The sequence below is a fragment of the Manis javanica genome, chromosome 7, assembly GCF_040802235.1.
Source record: "Manis javanica isolate MJ-LG chromosome 7, MJ_LKY, whole genome shotgun sequence".
NCBI lineage: Eukaryota > Metazoa > Chordata > Mammalia > Pholidota > Manidae > Manis > Manis javanica.
In genome coordinates, this window is record NC_133162.1 from 133627662 (window position 1) to 133647264 (window position 19603).

The 19603-nt window shown below is 40.0% G+C and overlaps 1 protein-coding gene across 2 annotated transcripts in view; it reads left to right on the forward strand.

The window, feature by feature from the left end:
- The window catches only part of CERS6 (ceramide synthase 6), a 277844-nt gene that overhangs the window by 71030 nt on the left and 187211 nt on the right, over positions 1-19603 (forward strand). For both annotated transcript variants that reach the window (XM_036995962.2, XM_036995963.2), the window contains exon 3: positions 10013-10143. In XM_036995962.2, the coding sequence (XP_036851857.1) occupies positions 10013-10143 (131 nt within the window). The remainder of the gene's footprint in view (positions 1-10012; positions 10144-19603) is intronic.

Genomic DNA, 19603 nt, shown 5'->3' on the forward strand with positions numbered 1-19603 from the left:
AGAGGCACATGTGAACAAAACCGGGGAGAACCGACAGAGAGGAGTTGCAGCATGAAGGAATGAGGAACAGGGTCAGGAGGGTCAGAAGTTACAGGTTCACTGAAGAGGAAATAGGAGAGGAGATGATTACTCTGGTGAGAGTTCAAGTCCAAACCGGGGGTGAGAAGAAGAGAAAGAGGAGGGGAAAGACTGCCCCCCAGCCCCTGCTGACGTCTCCCTAAGGACAAATAGGGGAGGAGGAGGGCAGCAGTCAGAAACCCTCCATCTAAGGCCAGGGGAGCAGAAAGCAAATCACAGCCTCCAAATAGCTCATTCTTACCCTTATATCTCTCTTATCTTGGACAAGAAAGGGCAAGAAAGAAGAGCAAAACAGAAGTGTCACGTTCTATGAGAAGTATTATGTGTTTGTACATTAAATGGTTCATTTTCCTCTCATTTTTCTAGAAGAATTACTCGGGCTTCTAAGATGTGATTTGACCATGTTTAGCAAATTTTATTCATTTTATGGTATTTATATTGCTACTCATTTGTATGACTTGTCTCATCTTAAAGTTATTATCACGTATTCAAACAGTTTTGTTTATTTTATGGCTCTTATTTCTGCCAACACTCTTTAGGGTTTTTCCCTTTATTTCTTTAAGGAAAATGGTATTTTTTTCCTGGGAAACTGGAATAAAGCACTAGGTGTTTTACATCTCTGCTAGGATTATAGATTGCAACGTTCTAACCTGAAGGGGTACATATCCTATGGTATTAAAAGGAGAAATTATTAATAAAAATTTGCATTTTCATTTAGCATATCATTTACTGCAGCCAAACACATTTTCCCTCTAAAAAAGCAGATGTGTAGGCAGTTACCAGGTTCATTTTTTTTAATGTGATTACAGCATATTTGTATTTATCTTGTGAACCACTCTAAATATATAATAAAATGAGTTTTTTCTACCCAAATGTTACACCTCCCTTTAGAAACCCTGCAGTGGGTGTTTTGTTCCCCTTGCCTTATGTTTCTTATGGCTGCTGGAGAAATGTCCTCTGTAAGCTAATAAAAGGATTTTGCAGCCAGGATGATTGCTCTGGAGAATATTTGCTTCTAGCTAATTCTAATGATCATATTGTCTTAGTTTCCAAGGTGATCTTTTGGAAGTGCTTACACGATTAAAGTAGAAGGCTCATGTTTTAAATGTATGCAGCAAAAGTTGGAACTGTCTTTCCTGAATTCCTTGTAGTTTTCCAGTGTTATTTGTGAGATGGAAAAGTAACAGGCATGCTCCCCTGCCCGGTTGGCCGGGACAGGAGCAGCGGGACTAGAGAGTCTGAACAGTGGCTGTGCGCCGGAATGCTCTTCCTGCATCCCGGCCTTGGCCACAGGTTCCAGGCCACCACCGTGGTTATCATCTTTCAGGTGCATCGGGATGTATCTTCAGTCCTCCAATCTATTATGTACAGAACTGGCTACATAGCTCGTGGGGCCAGTGGAAACTGAAAATGTGGCCACCCGTTCAAAAAGCACACACAAAACATGCCACTAAAGGCTTAGACATACAGAGCTTTTTCCTTTCTTCCACAGTCTCTCTTGGCCTGTCGAGGTATGTTTCATTTGCTACTTAATGTCTGGCTCCCTTGGGCAGCAGGGTGCTCGTGAGGAGTGCAGACCTCACAGGTGACTGGGGAGCCCACTCTGTGACTTGGTGCACACATGGCCCAATGGCTGCTGGGTTCTGTCTCCTGCCAGCTACCAGGCTGACATGCATGCCCTTCTGTGGCCAAGAGTGGAGAAGTTGACATGGGCCTGTCCCCTTTCCATGGACCCATTGGCCCAACCCACAGTGGGACAAGTGCCCTCCAAGTATGTTGCAGTCTCTGCATCAGGATGCATGGGGCACCTAGACTGGGACGGGCAAGAGGCTGTCCCCACCAGATCACCCACCAGGTGCACCAGGGTGCAGGTGGCTGTTGCTGTGGCCTGCCCTGAGTCACCTCGGGGTGTAGACACCCAGTCCCCGCCCTTTCCATGCTTACACCTAAGGGAATAATGGTCTCTAGGCAAGACTGGAAAGGGAATGCTGGAGAGGGTGTCTGGGAGCCAGGGGACCCGGAACTCATCTGGGGAAGTTGGGGGACTGTGTGCGAGCCAAGACTCTGAGCCCCGGCACATGCTCCCCTGCCCTATTGGAGCTCATCACCAAACAACAATCCCGTAACAAAATTATTATGAATTTCAAGATAGTGACCATAGAAATGTAAACCCAAGTGTGGAACCCTTCTGAATATGGATTCCTGTGACTACACTGGTCACATGCCCTGACTGTATTGTTCTCAGTGAAATTACCTGATAAGCTTGAACCCCTTTATATTCTTTAGCAGTCTTTCCTTTTGAGGTCGATTTGCATGTCTGTCTCTTTCTTTTTTTCTTCTCTGTAAATCTAAAGATTTATACACATTCAGAGATCCTATCTCTGCTGTTAGCTACCAGAAGCCCTGGCTGTGGAGTCAGACCTGAGCTGTGTATTGCACATCGGCTCGGCTGCTTCCTGTCATTGTGGCCTTAGGCTGTAAGCTGGCTGGTAAATGAGGGGGAATGTTTGGCCAGGGGGTCTATGCTTTAATTTGCATTAGGATCACCTGAAGAGTTAAATGCATATCACTCCAAACTCTTTCTGGAGATTCTGACTTAGTAAATGTGTGATGTGGCCCAGGAACTGGCAATTAAGGATTATGAGGCTCGTTCAAATGAATGGAATAGTTATTTTCCTTCAGTGAATATTTCTTGAGTTCATGCTTTTTAATTGACTATATACTATTTATTTTCTTTTGGGGATTTTCCTGCCACATTATTGGCACATGTTTATAATCTCAGCAACCTCACTTTTCTAATCAAATCAATCCTGGAGCTGTTGAGGGAAGAATATATATATGGTATGAAACCAGGTTTTATGACCCAGAGAAGTTGTATCAGAGTGCACTACTTTTGGTATGTTAACACTATATTTTAAAAATTATAGGCAGATTTCCTATAATCTGTTCCCCCTCATTCAACTTTTATGCCTATCCCCTTTCTTTCCTAATTTGTACTTTTCTTTTCCCTGCCAGTACGGGGTATGATTATTAAAATTATCCTACGTATTTATGGCATACAAAATGTCTATGTAAGTCAGTGTTATTCATTTAAAAGAAAAAAAAACCATGGAGAACAATTGAAAAAACACAGTGATATAAAATATACATACAAAAAAAGAAGGAAAATCTCAAATTTAATTTTTGGAAGACTGGGGGGATACCTGTCTTTAGATTTCAACATATATGTAAAAGCTAACAAAAAACAGTTGGGGTTGGACAGAAGCCAAAACAGTGGGAAGTGAAAGCATGAAGTACAGAAAGAGGGCCCAATGATAGATTTCAGCAAAGCCAGCAAAAAAAAAAGACTGCTCCTGCAGGTGAGGGAGAGAAAAGCTCTATCCCGGGTTTTCAGTGCCAGGTACAGGACTGGTGAGCAAGTCTGGCAGGAGTCCTCCTAGACTCAGTTCAATGCACAGAAGTGGAAGGGGTACACAGAAAATCAAACGGATGGCACATTTTCAGGAGGCAGTCGGAGCCACAGTGAAGCTGCGAGAGTACACTCCCTGCTCCCCACATACCAGGAGCTGGTCAAGAAAATCCAGCTCAACTCCATGATGAGTAACAAAGAAGGAACACACACAGCATCAAATAAAGGAAAAAGGATGTATAGCAACACGCATTCACAAAAGTTGTCCCTAGAAAGCTGAAGTCACAGGGCCAATGAAAATTGTGATCGAATGTTTTACCATAAATTAAAAACAAAACAAAACAATAACTCTGTGAAGACAGACAGTAAAAAAAGAAATATAAGACTTAAAGAAAAAAACTTGTTGGTCAATAGAGAGATGCAGTGTGAGTTGGTAGGTTCAGGAAGAAAGTACTACAAATATCACAGAAATGAATACGAAATCAGAAAGAACACAGGAAAACACCAGAGACTGCGGACAACTCAGCAGGCAACATGGTAGGTGGAAATACTGAAACTGAGTTAAATGAAACAAAAAAGAGCTAAAAATAATTAGGTATAGAGACCAAGCAGATCCAGTGTCTGCATAATTGAAATCCTTTAAGGAAAAGCAAAATAGAAAAAATATTGAAAGATATAATACAAGAAAATTTTCCTAAAATAAATGGAGATCTATTTTAATGTGTTAATAAAAATATAGTAAAAATTGACATGAATACTTACATTATCAAAATTGCTAGACTTGAATAATAAAAGAAAAAAATCTTTGAGCAGCCAAGCAAAAAAGTCAAATCACTTATTTAGGGAAAAATATCAACATGACTTTAGTCTTCTCTGTAGCAGCATTCAGAGAACCTCATTTCTAATATTTTCAAGGAAAATGAGAGCTCAGAATTTTATATTTAGGCAAATTGTTTTTACCGTGTGAAGGATAAGGACAAACAGGTTTGAACATGCCAAAATTTGGGGGAATTGTTCCCATGAGTCCTTTTTGAAGAAACTATTATAGTAATTCTAGGTGACAAAGAGATTACTGGGAATGTTGGTGAGTTTTGAATACATTCAGTAGTAGAGCTAAGATAGAAAGAAATGTGAGAATTAGCATAACAGAACAGAATGTGAATATTATATGCCCTCACGATGTAGAAGTGATACAACTAACAATAATTCGGGGGGAGGGAGAGGGGAAGGAAGGTGGGAGGTAGTATAAATTCACTAAGTGCATAATAACCTCTACTACCTGGGAATCAAAGAATATCAGCTTAAGCAGCCAAATCTAGTAATGGAAGTACAAGCTTGTTTAACAATACAAGAATAAACCGTAAGAGAAATAAAATTACTAGCTAATATTGGGTGGGAAAGGAGGAGGAAATATGCTAGTTTTAAATATGGATCATAATGGAATTACTATTAACTGAGAATGAATAGAGTTTTATGATTATATGGCTAACCACTAGAACAAAAATTACCCACAAAAAGGGAGAATAAAACAGACCATATTTGTTATATTAAAATTTTAAAAAATCAGCCAGACAGAAAGCATAACATAATTAATGTGAGGGAACTGTTAAGAATCATCAATTATATGAACACATGTACATGGGTTTGACTCATCTAAGAAAAAATAATTCAGGTTTGGGTCACATAGCTTGTAAGAGACACCTTTAGATAAAGTGATTACAAATTTTGAAAATAAGAATATGAGTAAATAAGAATATGAATTTCAAATATATTATTTCAAAATAAGAATATGTTTCAAAATAAGTAGGGTTTCTATTTTTATATATAATTGGAATTGAGGCCAAAAAGGATTATTTGAAATGAATAATTGACTTTTTAGTGCTAAGAATGCAATTCACAATGAAGATAAAATAGTTCTGAATAGATCATTATTGACTATCAATGTATCCATATATCCATAAAAAGGAGTGGAAAAAGAAATAATTTAATCTGAAGAAATTTCAGTATAACTCAGCATCATGAGAGATCAAATGAACAAAATATTAAACAAGATAGAAATTCTAAGAATCATAATTAATTAGGAAGATCAGAAGGGTACACTGAGAACTCTGTATTCCAAATGTAGAGTCTATATTTTCTTTTTGTGAGTGCCTGTTAAAATATTTATAAAAGTGACCTTTATTGTATACAATCTGTAATCAATTTAAAAAATAGGCACAATTTAATAATACCAGAAATCAGAAAATAGCCTCTTGCTTTCTTAATCAACTCTTGGGTAAAAAACAAAATATCAGAATATTTAGGAATTGTGATAAAAAAGCTTTGTATGTAGTATGTGCCAAAGCAGTGCTCAGGTGAGAATTCATATGCATATGAAAGAACAGTTAACCACTTACTTAAAATTAGAAAAAGAACAACAAACTAAATGAAGGGAAGCACAAGGAAGAAATTAATTAAGATGAATGAAGAAATTGAATCAGTAAAACTACAGAATTGAGAATTAGTCTGAAAGTGTGTCATCTGTTTATTTTTTTATTACTGAAAGTCAACTAACTCACTCAAGAAAAAGAAGCACACAAATTTACAACATAATCACAAAAATGAGGAAAATTAAAAGGACATATTTCTATTAATATGGCAAATATATTAAAAAATTGGATAAAATGGAAATTATTGTGGAAAAATATAATTTACCAGTTATGTATGTATATATATATATATATAAAGCTTAAAATCAAACGGCTAATCAGCAAAGTACCAGGCTCAGTCTCTCTCACGAGAAAATTCTAGCACACTCGTAAAGAGCAGGTAATTCCGGCACTATTTTGAAGTATACAAAAGCATAGAAAGCTAAGAAAATCATGCAGATTATCTTTTTATGTAGCAATGAAATATAAATATTAAAGTCTGATAAAGATTTCACCAAAAAATATAACTAGAGACCAGTTGAACTTACTAATATTGATAAAAAATCCTGAATAAAAAGTTAGCAAGCAGAACTTAGCAGCACATCAAAAGAATTACTCATCATTACTGAACAGGATTTATTCTAGGAATGCAAGGCCATCCCAGTGTGTAGTGGTTTAAAAACATCCACTTATTTAATCCATCATATTAACTGATCTGAGTACGTGATCATCTCCATGGATGCTGAACTCTAACATCATTTTAATTAAAATAAAATTATCTAACTTGGTAAAGGTGGTTTCCTTGACGTGGTAAAATACATTTGCATATTAGCCCCAAATCTGGCCTCTTGCTTCATGAGAAACATAGCAGTATTCCCACTGAAGTCTGGAACAGATAGGAATGTTTATAAGCACTGGTCTGCAGTTTGGTAAGTTTTATATTGAATTAGCAAATAGATAGGAGAGAGAAAATGAAGGCATAAAAATTAAAAAGGAGGTAAAGCTAGTGCTTTATAAAGATTTATTCATTCATTCGGAAGTACTTACTGTGTTCCTGCTGTATTCTAGGTACTGGTGAAAAAAAGAAACTAAAATTTTTCTGTTTATAGAGCTTACAACCCAGTAATATGCTTTTATATGACTGTGTATCTGGAAAATTAAGGAAATCAAGTAAAAAACTACAGTAAACAATATGAAGTGTTAGTACGAAATAGTAACCATATATATGCAAACAGTAAGCAGTTAGAAGATATAAGAAAATTCCTTATTTACAAGAGAAACCAAAAAAGATAATATCCCTAGGAATAAATGTAACAAGGATGGGCAAGGTATGGAAGGAAAATTTTCAAATGCTGTTGAAGGACACAAGACAAATACAAGAAAGATGTGAATTCTACATTAACTTAGGATTTGGTTATGTCATTAAAAATACTTGTTTGACCCTTTGTTTATTTTGAAACTAGACAAGTTAATTCTAAAGTTCATATAGAAATACAGGTAAGGATTTCTGAGTAACTTAACTGTACATACTGGCACATAAGTACTAGAATAATGGAAGAGTAGCTTCAGTTTCTCATGGGGAAAAGTGAATGATGGTATTGGGCTATCTGGGCCACCACTTAGAAAGAAAGCAAATTAGATTCATACCTTCCATATATACCAAGATATAGTCCCAATGCACTAAAGATTGAGTGTGAAAATCAAAAAGGTTAAGTGTATTAGAATTAAAACTGCAAATGTAAAAGAATTTCCTAACCATTTAGAGTAGATGAGGCATTTCTAATTAGGACCCCAAATTCAGAAGCTGTAACAGAAAAGATTGATACATTCAAATATGTTCTAAAAAATCTTCTGTAAGTAAAAAACACCATAAACTAATTCTAAACCACAAATGACACTTCAGTACAAAGTATGCACCCTGTGATACTGACACAGGTTTAATCACCCTAATAAGTGAAGAAATTCTGCAAATAAATAAATAAAATACCTACAAATCAAGAAAAAGGTGGGATATAAAGTAGATGTGAAATGACTTCAAGAAAAGGAAATACAGATGTTTTTTAAAGCACATGAAAAGATACTTTTCTTATAAAAATAAAGTTAAAAATAGGCTATACTATACTACAAAAGTAGAGATACTGTTTTTATGATTAAGACTGAAAAAAAATGGAAAGGTCTGATAACATACTCTGTTGACAAGCTTTGGGAAACAAAGATGCTTGCACGTAAGAATATAAATTGGGAAAAACATTAGTGAGGATAATTTTTCAATATCTAAATAAGTGTATAGTCCCTTTGATCTCCAACATTCACTTCCAGGAATTTATCCCTGTATATGTGCCTGTATAAAATGAGCATGACAGGTTATTACAGCATTGTTTATAGTAGTAGAAGCTTGGAAGCTACCTAAATGTCCATTAATAGGAGAATGGATCAATAAATTATGACATATCCTGACAGTTTTACAAAAAGAGGCTATTCTTTATATTTTGATAGGGAAATATTCCAAGATGTAGTGTAGCGTGAAGAACCCCCAAGTCCACAATGATATGTGTAGTATGCAGCCATTTGTGTGCCAAGGCGGATAGAAGAATCCATATCCAAGTTTGCTTATACTTGTGTAAAATGACTCTGGAAAGAAGCAGATTAATAACTGGGTACCTGATAGGACGGGGAGCGTCCTTATAGGCAACTGAGAGAGTGGGAGCAAAGTGGGAAGGTGAGCCTGGGGTAGTTTTTAATTTGTGAACCATGTGAATGTTTTACCAATTCCATAATCTTAGATGATAAATTGAAATTAAAATTTAAAATGGTATAGCCAGGGCATATTGTAGGCTGGGAAGTTTCTCTCTCCTTTATTTTTTAATTAAGAAAGACACAGAAGGAGAATGTAGATGGTGTCACTACTGCGAGAAAAAACCACTTTAACGTACATGCCTCAATGAAAGTTGGCAAATGACTTCACAGATACAAGCTCAGCACATTTTATAACTCAGGCCTGACTCTAAAGCCTTTTGTTGTGTTTCCTTTGTGCCCGACACCCTGAGTTGCTCCATGCTTTGAAAAGGTTGCTTGTGAACATGCCACTCTTACAGCTTGCAAGCTGGCCGGCCTGCCTCCCCCGACCCCGTTTTTGGTTGTTTCTTCTGATTGTTTACATCTTGTTAATATTAAGGCAAAGGCAGGATGAATGCAAGTGGAGGACTGGCTCGGCTTGGTGGTATTGTGGGGTCACCGCCCTGATGCACTTGGAAGAGGTGAGAGGAGGAAAGGAGAGAATGACCTCTGTGGAGTTTGACATGCATTTTTCCATTTGGTCCTCAGCACAGTTGCATCTAGGTGGATAAATAACCCTTTTCTTTAACAGCAGGTGAGGAAACTGAGGCTCATAGAGGAATTGGGGTGAGGATATGAACCTCTCTGTCATCTCCTAAAGTTACAGAAATGAGTGAGACACAATGATATGATCATATGGCAAACAGGAAATAGGACCTCTTTTCACTTTGCCAAGTTTGGGTCCTCAGGTAGTGCATAACTGTAAAAGGTTTGCTGGAGTCTGGTTGAAAGGAGTGGCTAAGAGAAGGACTAGAAGAGGACTTATGTGAAGAACAGCGGAGAGGTCTGCAAGAAGGGGGAGAAAGAGAAAATGCGCTTGGTAGTGGAAGGGGTATCTTAGGCTAAAGTGAGGTATTTTCTGATTACTCCATGCTTTTTGTCTGCCCTACATTATGCTGATCTGTGCTCACTGGGTAGAGCATTTTTCCTGAGAAAGTGAAGTATTGAATGATGCTTCTTTGCAAATTCACCTTCCCTAACTCCTTTCCCTGAAGGTCAGTGGAGCTGACTCAGCCAGGTATCTTTGACAGAATCAGTCGAATCTTTGTTGCAGACCAGAAGTGCAAGATTCATATTTTTCAGTATTTCATAATGAATAACTTTTCTTGTCCTAAGTGGTTAGTTATGGTCAGGATGCTAATGGAAGCCCTCAGTCCTCCATGGCAAACATCAAAACCTCAGTAGCAGATAGTAAATATAGGGAAAAAAAATAAGGTATGGACAGGAACATGTCTGTTTATGGTGAAGATGAAAATGATTTTTCTGGCACCTTGTTTCATAGCATCCTGATGAAAAAAGATTGGAAGGTCTCTCCAAGCAGCTGGACTGGAACGTTCGCAGCATCCAACGCTGGTTTCGGCAGAGACGTAACCAGGAGAAGCCGAGCACCCTAACACGGTTTTGTGAGAGCATGTGAGTTTTTGTTTTTCTTTTTGAAAGAAAAACCTGCTTAACTACTCATACATCCATGAGGTGAAAAAATAAAGGCACGGTGCAGGCTCCAGCAGCCCCTAAAAAAAGCATGCCCTTTGGCAGAAAAGTAGTCCATGAAAAATTGGGGGATAGCAGTTTATAAGAATTTGTGGTTTCCACTTGGGGGTGCTGTAAATGAAGTTCGCTTCTTGACGCAGTCCCTTCAAAGTGAGCAGATTCTGCCTACAATGGTATTTTCAATCAGCCACCTTTGAAATAATATCACTCAAAGTTACTACTTTCAGAGTTTGGATTTTAATAGAGGTTCTTTCCACTGATAAAAGCTGAGATACTAGGACATATTATCAGAAGGTCATGATGATGTCCTCTATTTTTAGAGATTAAAGAAATGGCTGTATTATATTCCTGTGTGAGTTGAATAAATTGCTTGAAGGTGGTGGGATGGAGTAAAAGTTCCTTCCATTTCAGAAATCTGCACTTCTGTGGTGTGTAAACTGTTTACCAGTAAAGCTGTTAAAGAGTAATAAAAGACACAGCAAGAACTCTTCTAACATAGTGATATTTCGGAGGAATGACACTCAATACAGTTGCCTACAGGAAACTCAGAGAAATACTGAAGCATCAAACACATCCCCCCAAAGAGAAAGGTTCGGCTGGACACCCCTCATTCTGTTAGAGCTCCATCCTCTGGGCTGTGACTATACTTTGCCCAACAGTTCTTTGGGGGCTTCTGCATGACACCTGGGCATGTAAACAGTGGTGCTGTCAGTGTGGTTCCCTTTGGGTCAGGCTCTTTCTATTTGGGGCTAAAGCTGCTTTTTCACGTTTAGCTTCCGATTATTCCAAAAAAAGTATTTTAGCAATTAATTGCAATCTAAAGTTTAGAGGAAAGCCTAATGTTATAGAAGAAATGAGTGAGAGGCAGTATGATGATATAAATCCCTAGGGCTGGATAAAAAGGGGAGTATAAACAGTACTTTAGGAGGTCAGAACATTTGTAAAACCTAGGAAAACAGCCTAGTAGATAGACTTTGCAAAGCCCTTCCTAGGAGTGAACCTAGTGGCAGTTTATGGAAGAAGGATTTATGCCTCTGGGCTCCTGATCGAAAGCAGGAATTGCTTCCTGGTCTGGCCTTGCCACATCCGCAGAGGGCCTGGGCTCCTTCCCTGAGCCGTGGGTCTGGGTGGGGGGTGAAGCTGGGTCTCATGCATGGCCCCCATGCTGAAACTGGTGCCATCCTCACCTCTTCCAACTAACTTCTTCGGAAACTCAGTTCTACTCCTTCTTATATTAGACCACATTTCTATATTTTGCACCAGTTTCTATTCCAGTAGGCATAGGAATCAGTCACCTGAATCTTAGTAAAATGAGCATTCTGGTTCATTTGGTCTGGCATGGCAGTCGAGTCTGCATTTTTAACAAGTTCCGAGGTGATGCCCCTGGTCCATGGCTGCATTTTGAATAGCAAGGCTCCATACAGTACCAGTATCTGTGTCTTCTCCCTAAATTCAGCTAGGCTTCATTTGCATAGTCATAATCAGTTAAAAATATTTCTAAATGATTGCTAGAGGCATGGCAACATGAAGGCACAATTCAGGGGAAAACACAGTATCAGTTATGATCTCTTCCCTCAAGTAGCTTCTTACAATAGTGTCAAGGAGAGAGGAGTATATGTGGGTCAGTGATAGATAATAAAAAATAAACAGATACATGTGTTAACCAGTTGGTACAGACCGTCAGTAATTAAAGAGCAAAGGAGAAAGATTAGCTGTGAGGTAAAGCACACAGTGGGTGGCTGGGACCAGCAGAGTCCATACTGGTGGCCTTTGACCTCTCTGGTGCAGAAGATTGCGTTGGTGAACTCTGTTTTGAAGCTGTTCCTGCTTGGCTTCTGGATCGCCATCACAGTCTCCTGTCTTCCTAAGGGCTTTTGTTTGCGTTATTTATTCTGCATTTTCCCATTTACCTTAATGGGCTTCTTCTCCATATTCAGGCTTTAACCTCTTATCTTCTTCATTCCACCTTCCCCCCTCTGTAGAATTTATTTCCTCTCACCAACTTCCTCTGAAGCCAGTGTCCCATGCAGAGGTTTTCTGAAGCATCATTCTGTTATCTCCAACTGGCAACTCTGATCAGCTCCTACCACTAACTTCCTTTTTTTCTAGTTGTTTGTATGCCTGCGTTCTTTTAACGGCTGGAAACTCAGACCAATCCGTCCCTGAATTCCATTAGTTCTTTGTGAAGCCCTTGGTATGGCCCAGATCCTAATTGCTCTCATACTCAAAGTTATTTTGTTTTCTACAAAAATCAAAACATTTTTTTAAAGTCCCACTGTCTCCATATTTGTTGTTTTAAAACCTTGATGATGTTTCTGCAACTACAGGATAAGTATCAGGCTCCTTAGCCTGTGAGCTGGTCCAGCCTTCTCCTGTGCGGTGTCAGTCACCCAAGTGACTCCTTCCTCCCAGAGGGCTGCGCTTACCCTCTCCATGCCTTGTTCACTCCTGCCTTGGTTTCTGCTGTGTTCCAGGCATGGAACACCTGTATTCTTCTGCCCTGCCCATTTATCCCTTACCCGTTCTTCAAACCCCAGGCCCCTTCGGAAATGTGGGATGATTGTCGGATCTGGAGTGAGGACTACTTTTTCAGAATTCTTGGCGCTCTCGTTATAAGTACTAGTAATTGAATCCAGACTCACATGCTTTCCATATGTGGTTATTTAACTTCTTAACTGGTCTGTATATTTTCACCCAAAATTTTTATATGTGCTCCTTGAGGGCACAAAGACCACATCTTGGTTTTCTTACATTCGTCTCAGCCTTTACCACAAAATATAGACTGTTGCATAAATATTTGTTAAGTGGCTATTTGTTAAAATGGCATTGTTTGGGTAGGATTTGCTGGTCTAAGTTCAAACTGTGCCTCCTGAAATGATAAGTACTTAATATAGATTTATTCAGCCTAAATTTTTCTAGGAAAATTACCAAACTCTGGAAAATCCCAAAGACAGTTTTAAAGAAAGAAATTCAGAGGGAAGAAAGGGATACCAAAGGAGAACATTTAAATACCATAGGGAATAAAGCAGAATTATCTTGGTCTGTGTATGTACGTGCAAATGTCATGATGTGCTTGCTCATCAATATAAAAAATGATCTGGAATAATTGCTCTTGACCAGGGATGCACTCTTCAAAATATACGTACCCAGACCAGCATATCTGATTCAGTGCAGTGACCCAGGTAGGGTGTGATGTGCACACCTTGAAAGAAATGCCCTGAGACTTATTGCACACATCCCTAGGTAAGTTGCACTAATCTCTGAAAAGAGGTGATTGTGGTTCAGAAATACTAAAAATCAAATTAGAAAGCAAGAGACCATAAATTGGGCACTAGGACTCCTTAAAGATTCTATAGTTTTCTGTAATATAAATTTCTGTTTTAGAAAATACAGAATCCCTCCAGGGGAATTGCATCTCATCTTTCAGCAGTGTAGAATAGCACCAATGTGTGTGCCAACAGTGCTTGTGGCCATCTGTGGGCATGTCCGTATTTTGGCACAGCCGTTTAATGCAGACGGACTGCGAGGAAGAGGTTCAACAAGTAATGTGTTGAAACATTGCTGTGATGCATATCTTTTTCTTCATGCTTGCTACCAGTCATTCACAGCTGTGTTGGTTTTGATGACTATTTCTTCCAGGAGCATTTAAATCCTCATTGGCAACTGAAATAGACATTTTTCAAGAGGGAGTGGAGAATTTATAAAAGTGAGATACCATTTGAGATATTTTAGAAGGGACTGGTTCCTACTGGGAGCCGTTTCGTTGGGACATCATGCTTGGAGGCTGTCAAAGGCTTTGCCTCCTCCTCCAACATTTACATCAGGACAGTATAAAAAGCAGTATTATCTGCAAAAAAAAAAAAAAAATCTGCAGGATGAAACAGGAGGGGACAGAAATGTTTTCAGAGTAAATGGCTTCCCTTGCATTTGTGCTTTATATACACTCACTATTTTTAGAATATTGTACAGTATGTTTAATAGCACACATTTGGGAGCAAATATGATACATGGCTTTCATTTAAGCAGTCCGCAGTCAACTGCGCAGATAAATCTTCCATGTGATAACCTGAAAACATAGGGAAAGGAATTTGTGCACTTGACAGATCTTTTTGGATTGCAGTTTGCTCCCTATGGGGCCTTGTCGTAAGATGAGGGCCCAGTTTGTCCCTTCTGTAGGAATTCCATTTTAGAGTTGATGCTGATTAAAACTACCCCCAAATGCCGCCATATTAGGATGCTTCTTTCAGTGACAGCAGACTGACCAAAATCTGGGAATTTTTTGAAATTGTAACCACATTTCTGCAAAAAAGCCCTGTGATTTTTTAAATGTGTGATTCTAGTGAAATAAGGATAACTCAGCAGTTAGAAATGAGTGGCCTAACCAGTTGCTCTAATGCCATCATCTCAATCGCTGATTTCATTTGGAACTGTAAAAATAGCTCAGTGAAGCAGCCCCAGAGACACTGAGAAGTGACTGGCAGTTACCATGGGGGGGTGGGGTAGGGAGAAGGGAGTGGGGTAAAGGGGCACAGAAATTCTTAATCGTAGTTTAAGCTGGTCTCAGTATAATGTAATATACTATCCCATATCATAATAAGGGATAGTACTATAGCATGGAGAATATAACCAACGATTCTGTAACATCTTCCTATGTTGATAGATAGTAACTGCACTAGTGGGGGTAAGGATTTAATAATATGGGTAACTGTCAATCCAGTGGGTTGTATACTTGAAACCAGTGTAAGATTGTGTATCAATGATACTTCAGTTAAAAAAAAAGAAAAAAAAGAAAATAGCTCTGTGAAAATGTGGAACCTAATCATAAGAGGTAAAAGGAAACAGGGTTGTACAGAAAACAAGTTGACTCTCATATCCCCTTATTTTAGATCAGTCTTTGATCTGAGGAAATTGTGTGGTGCATATATTCAAGTTTTCATGCTCCATCTACCTGTTTGCAGAAAACCAACTGCACACTGGCTTTTCTAAACTGTTTTAGAATCTTCTATACCTTCCACACTTTGGGGGAGGACAAAATTTTGCCAAAGAGAAGACTGAGTTTTGATTATTTTTGCTATCAAATCATGACGTGAGCATCATTTACAAAGCTTACTACAAAGCTCTCCTGAAGATTAACGCAGTGTTTGAAGGGGAGAATAAGAAAGTATTATTGTCTAGAAAAACTGCATCTTCAGTGTTTCCATACCAGAGTACATGACCGGCAATGTGTCCGTGCGATCATGAGTCTGGAAAAGAAAATTGTAAAATTGGAGGACAGCCTCTTAGTTTGTGGGAAGTGCTGGGGTGAGTTGTCTCGTTGTTGTTGTTGTTGTGATGTGGTGGTTGTTTCTCATATTGTAAAACAGTCCGTGGATTGATGAACGGCTCCCGTCATCCAAAGCGCATGGTTCCAGGCCTAGTTTTGGTTCAAATTTGGTTGAGTCAGTGAGTAGTATCTTGGTGTTCAAGACTGTCTTGACTATTTTAAATAGTTTTAAATCTGTGGTTTGATTAAAAACTATTGTAAAAAATGTCAGTTTTACATTTGAAGCAGGGGCAGCAAATTTTTCCTGCCAATGGCCAGACAGTAAATATTTTAGAGCCACAAGAACCTCGTCACAATGACGACCCCCGTTTGTAGCTCAGCACAGCCACAGAAAGCAGATGCACATGGCTAGGTTCCAGTAAACCTGCGCTTATGCGTAGTAGAATTTGAATTGATCATTCTGATGTGTCATGAAGCACTCTTCTTAAAAAATTGTTTTCAACCATTTAACAACTATTCTTAACTCATGGACTACAAAAAACAGACAGAAACAAAACAGATGGCAAGCCAGACTTGGTCATCCCGCCATGCTGGGCGAAATTTCATCACCATCCAACCACATGATGAATAAACTGGAAAAATTATCTACAGAGGCTTAAGAAATTTAGAATTTTAAGGAGGTTAGGATTCTGGTAGTATTAGCAGTTGTTTTAAGTTTAAAAAAAGAGAATACAGCACTGAGGGCGGTCTTCCATTGCCCAGTGTTGCCATCAGAGCAGAAGCATTAGCACAGAACAGTTGTGTGATCAGAACGCCCGTCTGTAACATTCCTGGGACTCTGTGCCTCAACGCGGGCAGTTTCATCGGGCGCAGTCAGGTGCTCTCCGAGGCTGTTAGTTTTCTCGCGCAGTATCAGTTTCCCTACAGAAGTTCTGAAGATTGATGACTTGGCCACAGACAGTCTACTCACGTGCCTTGATTAAGTTTTGAAGCCTCTCCTCCTCTTCTCACTCCACGCCTGCCATCAGTGGTTAGCGAACTCAGGTTTTCCATTCGGATGAAGCCTCTCACATTCCTTGATGGCGTGTGGCGAGGCGTCTCTTTTCTGTGTACTGACTGATGAAAGGAAGCAGGTTTTTGCTGAAAACATCAGAGAGGCTGTACTTTGGTCAAGCTGGCTGCATAGTAGGTACTACTGGTCTGTTTTCTTAAAATCCTAAATTTCTTAAGCCTCTGTAGATAATTAGTCCAATAATTTTATTCAACATGGGGTTGGATGGTGATGAAATGGACACAGTGTATAAGGGAATAGCTGAATTTATTAAGGCTTAATGTTCTGGAGTATTTCTTGTCTGTATTTTTTGAATCTATATCCCGTGTTTCTTTGTTGTTTAATTTATTTTAAAAGTTTTTTATTTCTGACTTAGAATCATGAAAATCATTACAGTCAACTTGGATTGTAGAGGATGTAAAGATGCATACATAATGTTCATGAAATTTGGAGAAAAAAAGAAAGCACTCCAAAGCTTACCAGCCAGAAATAAACATGTCACCTTTCAGTACTTATACAGGGTTGTATTCTATACACCTACCCACACAAATTCACATGGGTGTTGAACATCTAACCTCAGACATCAGCCCCTCTTGAGATGTTCTGTAGAACTTGTATCATCCAAGTACCTGAAGAAGGCTCTGGAAACATTATGTTTTATGCTTTACTGTCAGAAACTGTATGTCATTTCCCTGAGTGGAAGTACAGTCAGTTGGGCTATAATGTGACATATGCAGTCCTAAAAATTGCCACTCTGTGCAGAATTTCACAGCACAACCGAACAACACAGGGCTTATGAGAAAAATGACCAGGGGCCCACACTCAAAAACTTCATCAGTGGCATTAAAAAATACAGGAATCTAATAAGTACAGTAGCACAGTTTTATACACGTTAAATGGTTAAGAAATACATCAATACCATAATAAATACGGTACCTTGAAAAGGTGTGAAGTTTGCTTGTCAGTTGGTGTTGGTAGATTAGTCTGTTAGGGCTGCCATAACAGAATGCCACAGACTGGGTGGCTTAACAACACGAACTTTTTGTCTCTCGGTTCCGGAGGCTGGACGTCCAAGATGAAGGTCTCCGGCTGTTCTGCTTTGAGGCCCTGCTCCCTGGCCTGCGCGTGGCAGCTCTCTCCCTGTGTCCTCTCATGGTCTTTGCTCTGTGCGTGCTTAGCCTGGTGCCCCTTCCTCCTCTTACGGGGACACCAGTCTTATTGGAATGGGGCCTCACTCTCGTAACCTCATTTAGCCTGAATTACCTCCTTAAAGATCCTGTTTTCACACACAGTCACACTGGGGGTTAGGGCTTCAATGTAAGAACTCTGGGGGAGGACACAGTTCAGTCTATAGCAGTGTTAGAAGGGTTACAGCTCCTAAGTTACCATGAAGTGGAGGAAGGAGGGTGATCTGAAGTTGGAGAGAATGCTGTGGCACCAGGTGGGTGTGTCTCATAACTGAGGGAACTCGGCGGTGTTTGGGAGGCGAGGGTGGGTATATGTATGTTTGGTGTGTTCCTGTGCTGTTCCATCCAGCTCAGCGTCGTTTTTTCTGTTCACCTGGTGTTTCCGGCAGATGAAGTCACAGATAAGCAAACAGGAAATTGATGTAACATTGCCATGATGTTCGAGAACATTCACAGTTTCACAGTTAACCTTGTGGTAGGACTGCTGGTGTGGGCGGTGGTGTGGGGCATGAGCCTTACATCCAGGCAGTTTGAGTTTGAGCCTCTTCTCCAGTAAAATCTGTGAGATGTTGGGGACAGTGGTTTGGCCGCCCTACACTTCAGTTTCCTTGTTTGTAAAAAGGGCCTAGTGATTGTTGTGAAGACTAGATGAGTGAGTGGATATACAGTGTTTAGAAGGGTGTCTTGCACACAAGCTAGGAAGTGTCATGTCAATACCATGACATTGTCGGTTATTCATCAAGTTGTTGTCACAAGAGCAGCAGCTGAGAGCTACACACTGGCCGTGTGGCCCCCACAGAGCTATATTATAGGCACATGGCCAGTGGAGGCAGCGCTGGTGTTTGTGGTTTGAGGAGGAGAAACCCAAGGAGATGCAAGGACAGCAGGTTCCCAGTTTAGAGTGAAGCTCTTTTATTCTAGGGAACCCCCAAGGAGGCAGAATCCAAGTGGATCCATGGGGCTGTGAGCTTGGGCTTTGCGGACACACAAGAAAAAGATGCAAAACCCGTCTGAGTTCAGAGCGTCAGAGCCTCTGGCTTGCTGCTGTGTCTCACCCTGACAGGAGGGGACGAGAAAAGGTGGCCAACTGCAGGGAGCAGTGCCTGCTGGGCCTCCAGAAGCCAAGGCTTTTGAAGCACCGCATGAGAAATGTCAGAACACACAGTGAATGTCTTTGAGCCACAGAGACTTAAAATTCATCCAGGTGGTTCTGAGGAGGACACAGCGTGCCTCTGCCTGGAGGGAGAAAGGAACAAAGTGAGCCGCCTCTCCCGGGGCCAGGACAACCTGATCAGACCTAGGAGGCCAGCACTGCAGATGGGTAGGGAAGTTTGCTATTAAATGTAGTACTTACTGGTTCCCTCCTACGTGCAGGTGAAGGGGCTACAGAGGCAGCTGACCTTGAACCGAGGTGAGCGTGGGAATCAAATGTACCTTGTTCCTGGCCCAAGCCGTGAATCCTTAGTGAGTCATTTAACTTCGCCAGATCCTAGGTGCCTCTCCTGTAAAGGATAAATAATCCGTATTCACAGGGTCATCCTGGGGACTAAAGGCATGTATATGTACTATACATCTCTCAGTGCCTGGTGCCCTTTCTGCTGGGGTTGCAAAATTGAGGAAGCAATAATTTCTGACCTTGTGGGACTCACAGGGACAGTTGACTCTGCGTCTGCGTAGAGTTGTTTGATACCTACCAGAAATGTAGTAAGTATAAGGGATGTGACTCCCTTCCAGGGCCTCTTCCTTATTGCCCCACGTGTGGAGTTTTCTGGGTCTTGTATCTTAATATACCACCAGGAGAACCACATTTTAGATTATTGAAGAGGGTGTCCTTTGTTGCCCCCTCTTGGGAATGCGGTCTGGTCTGCCCTCTCCTCCTGT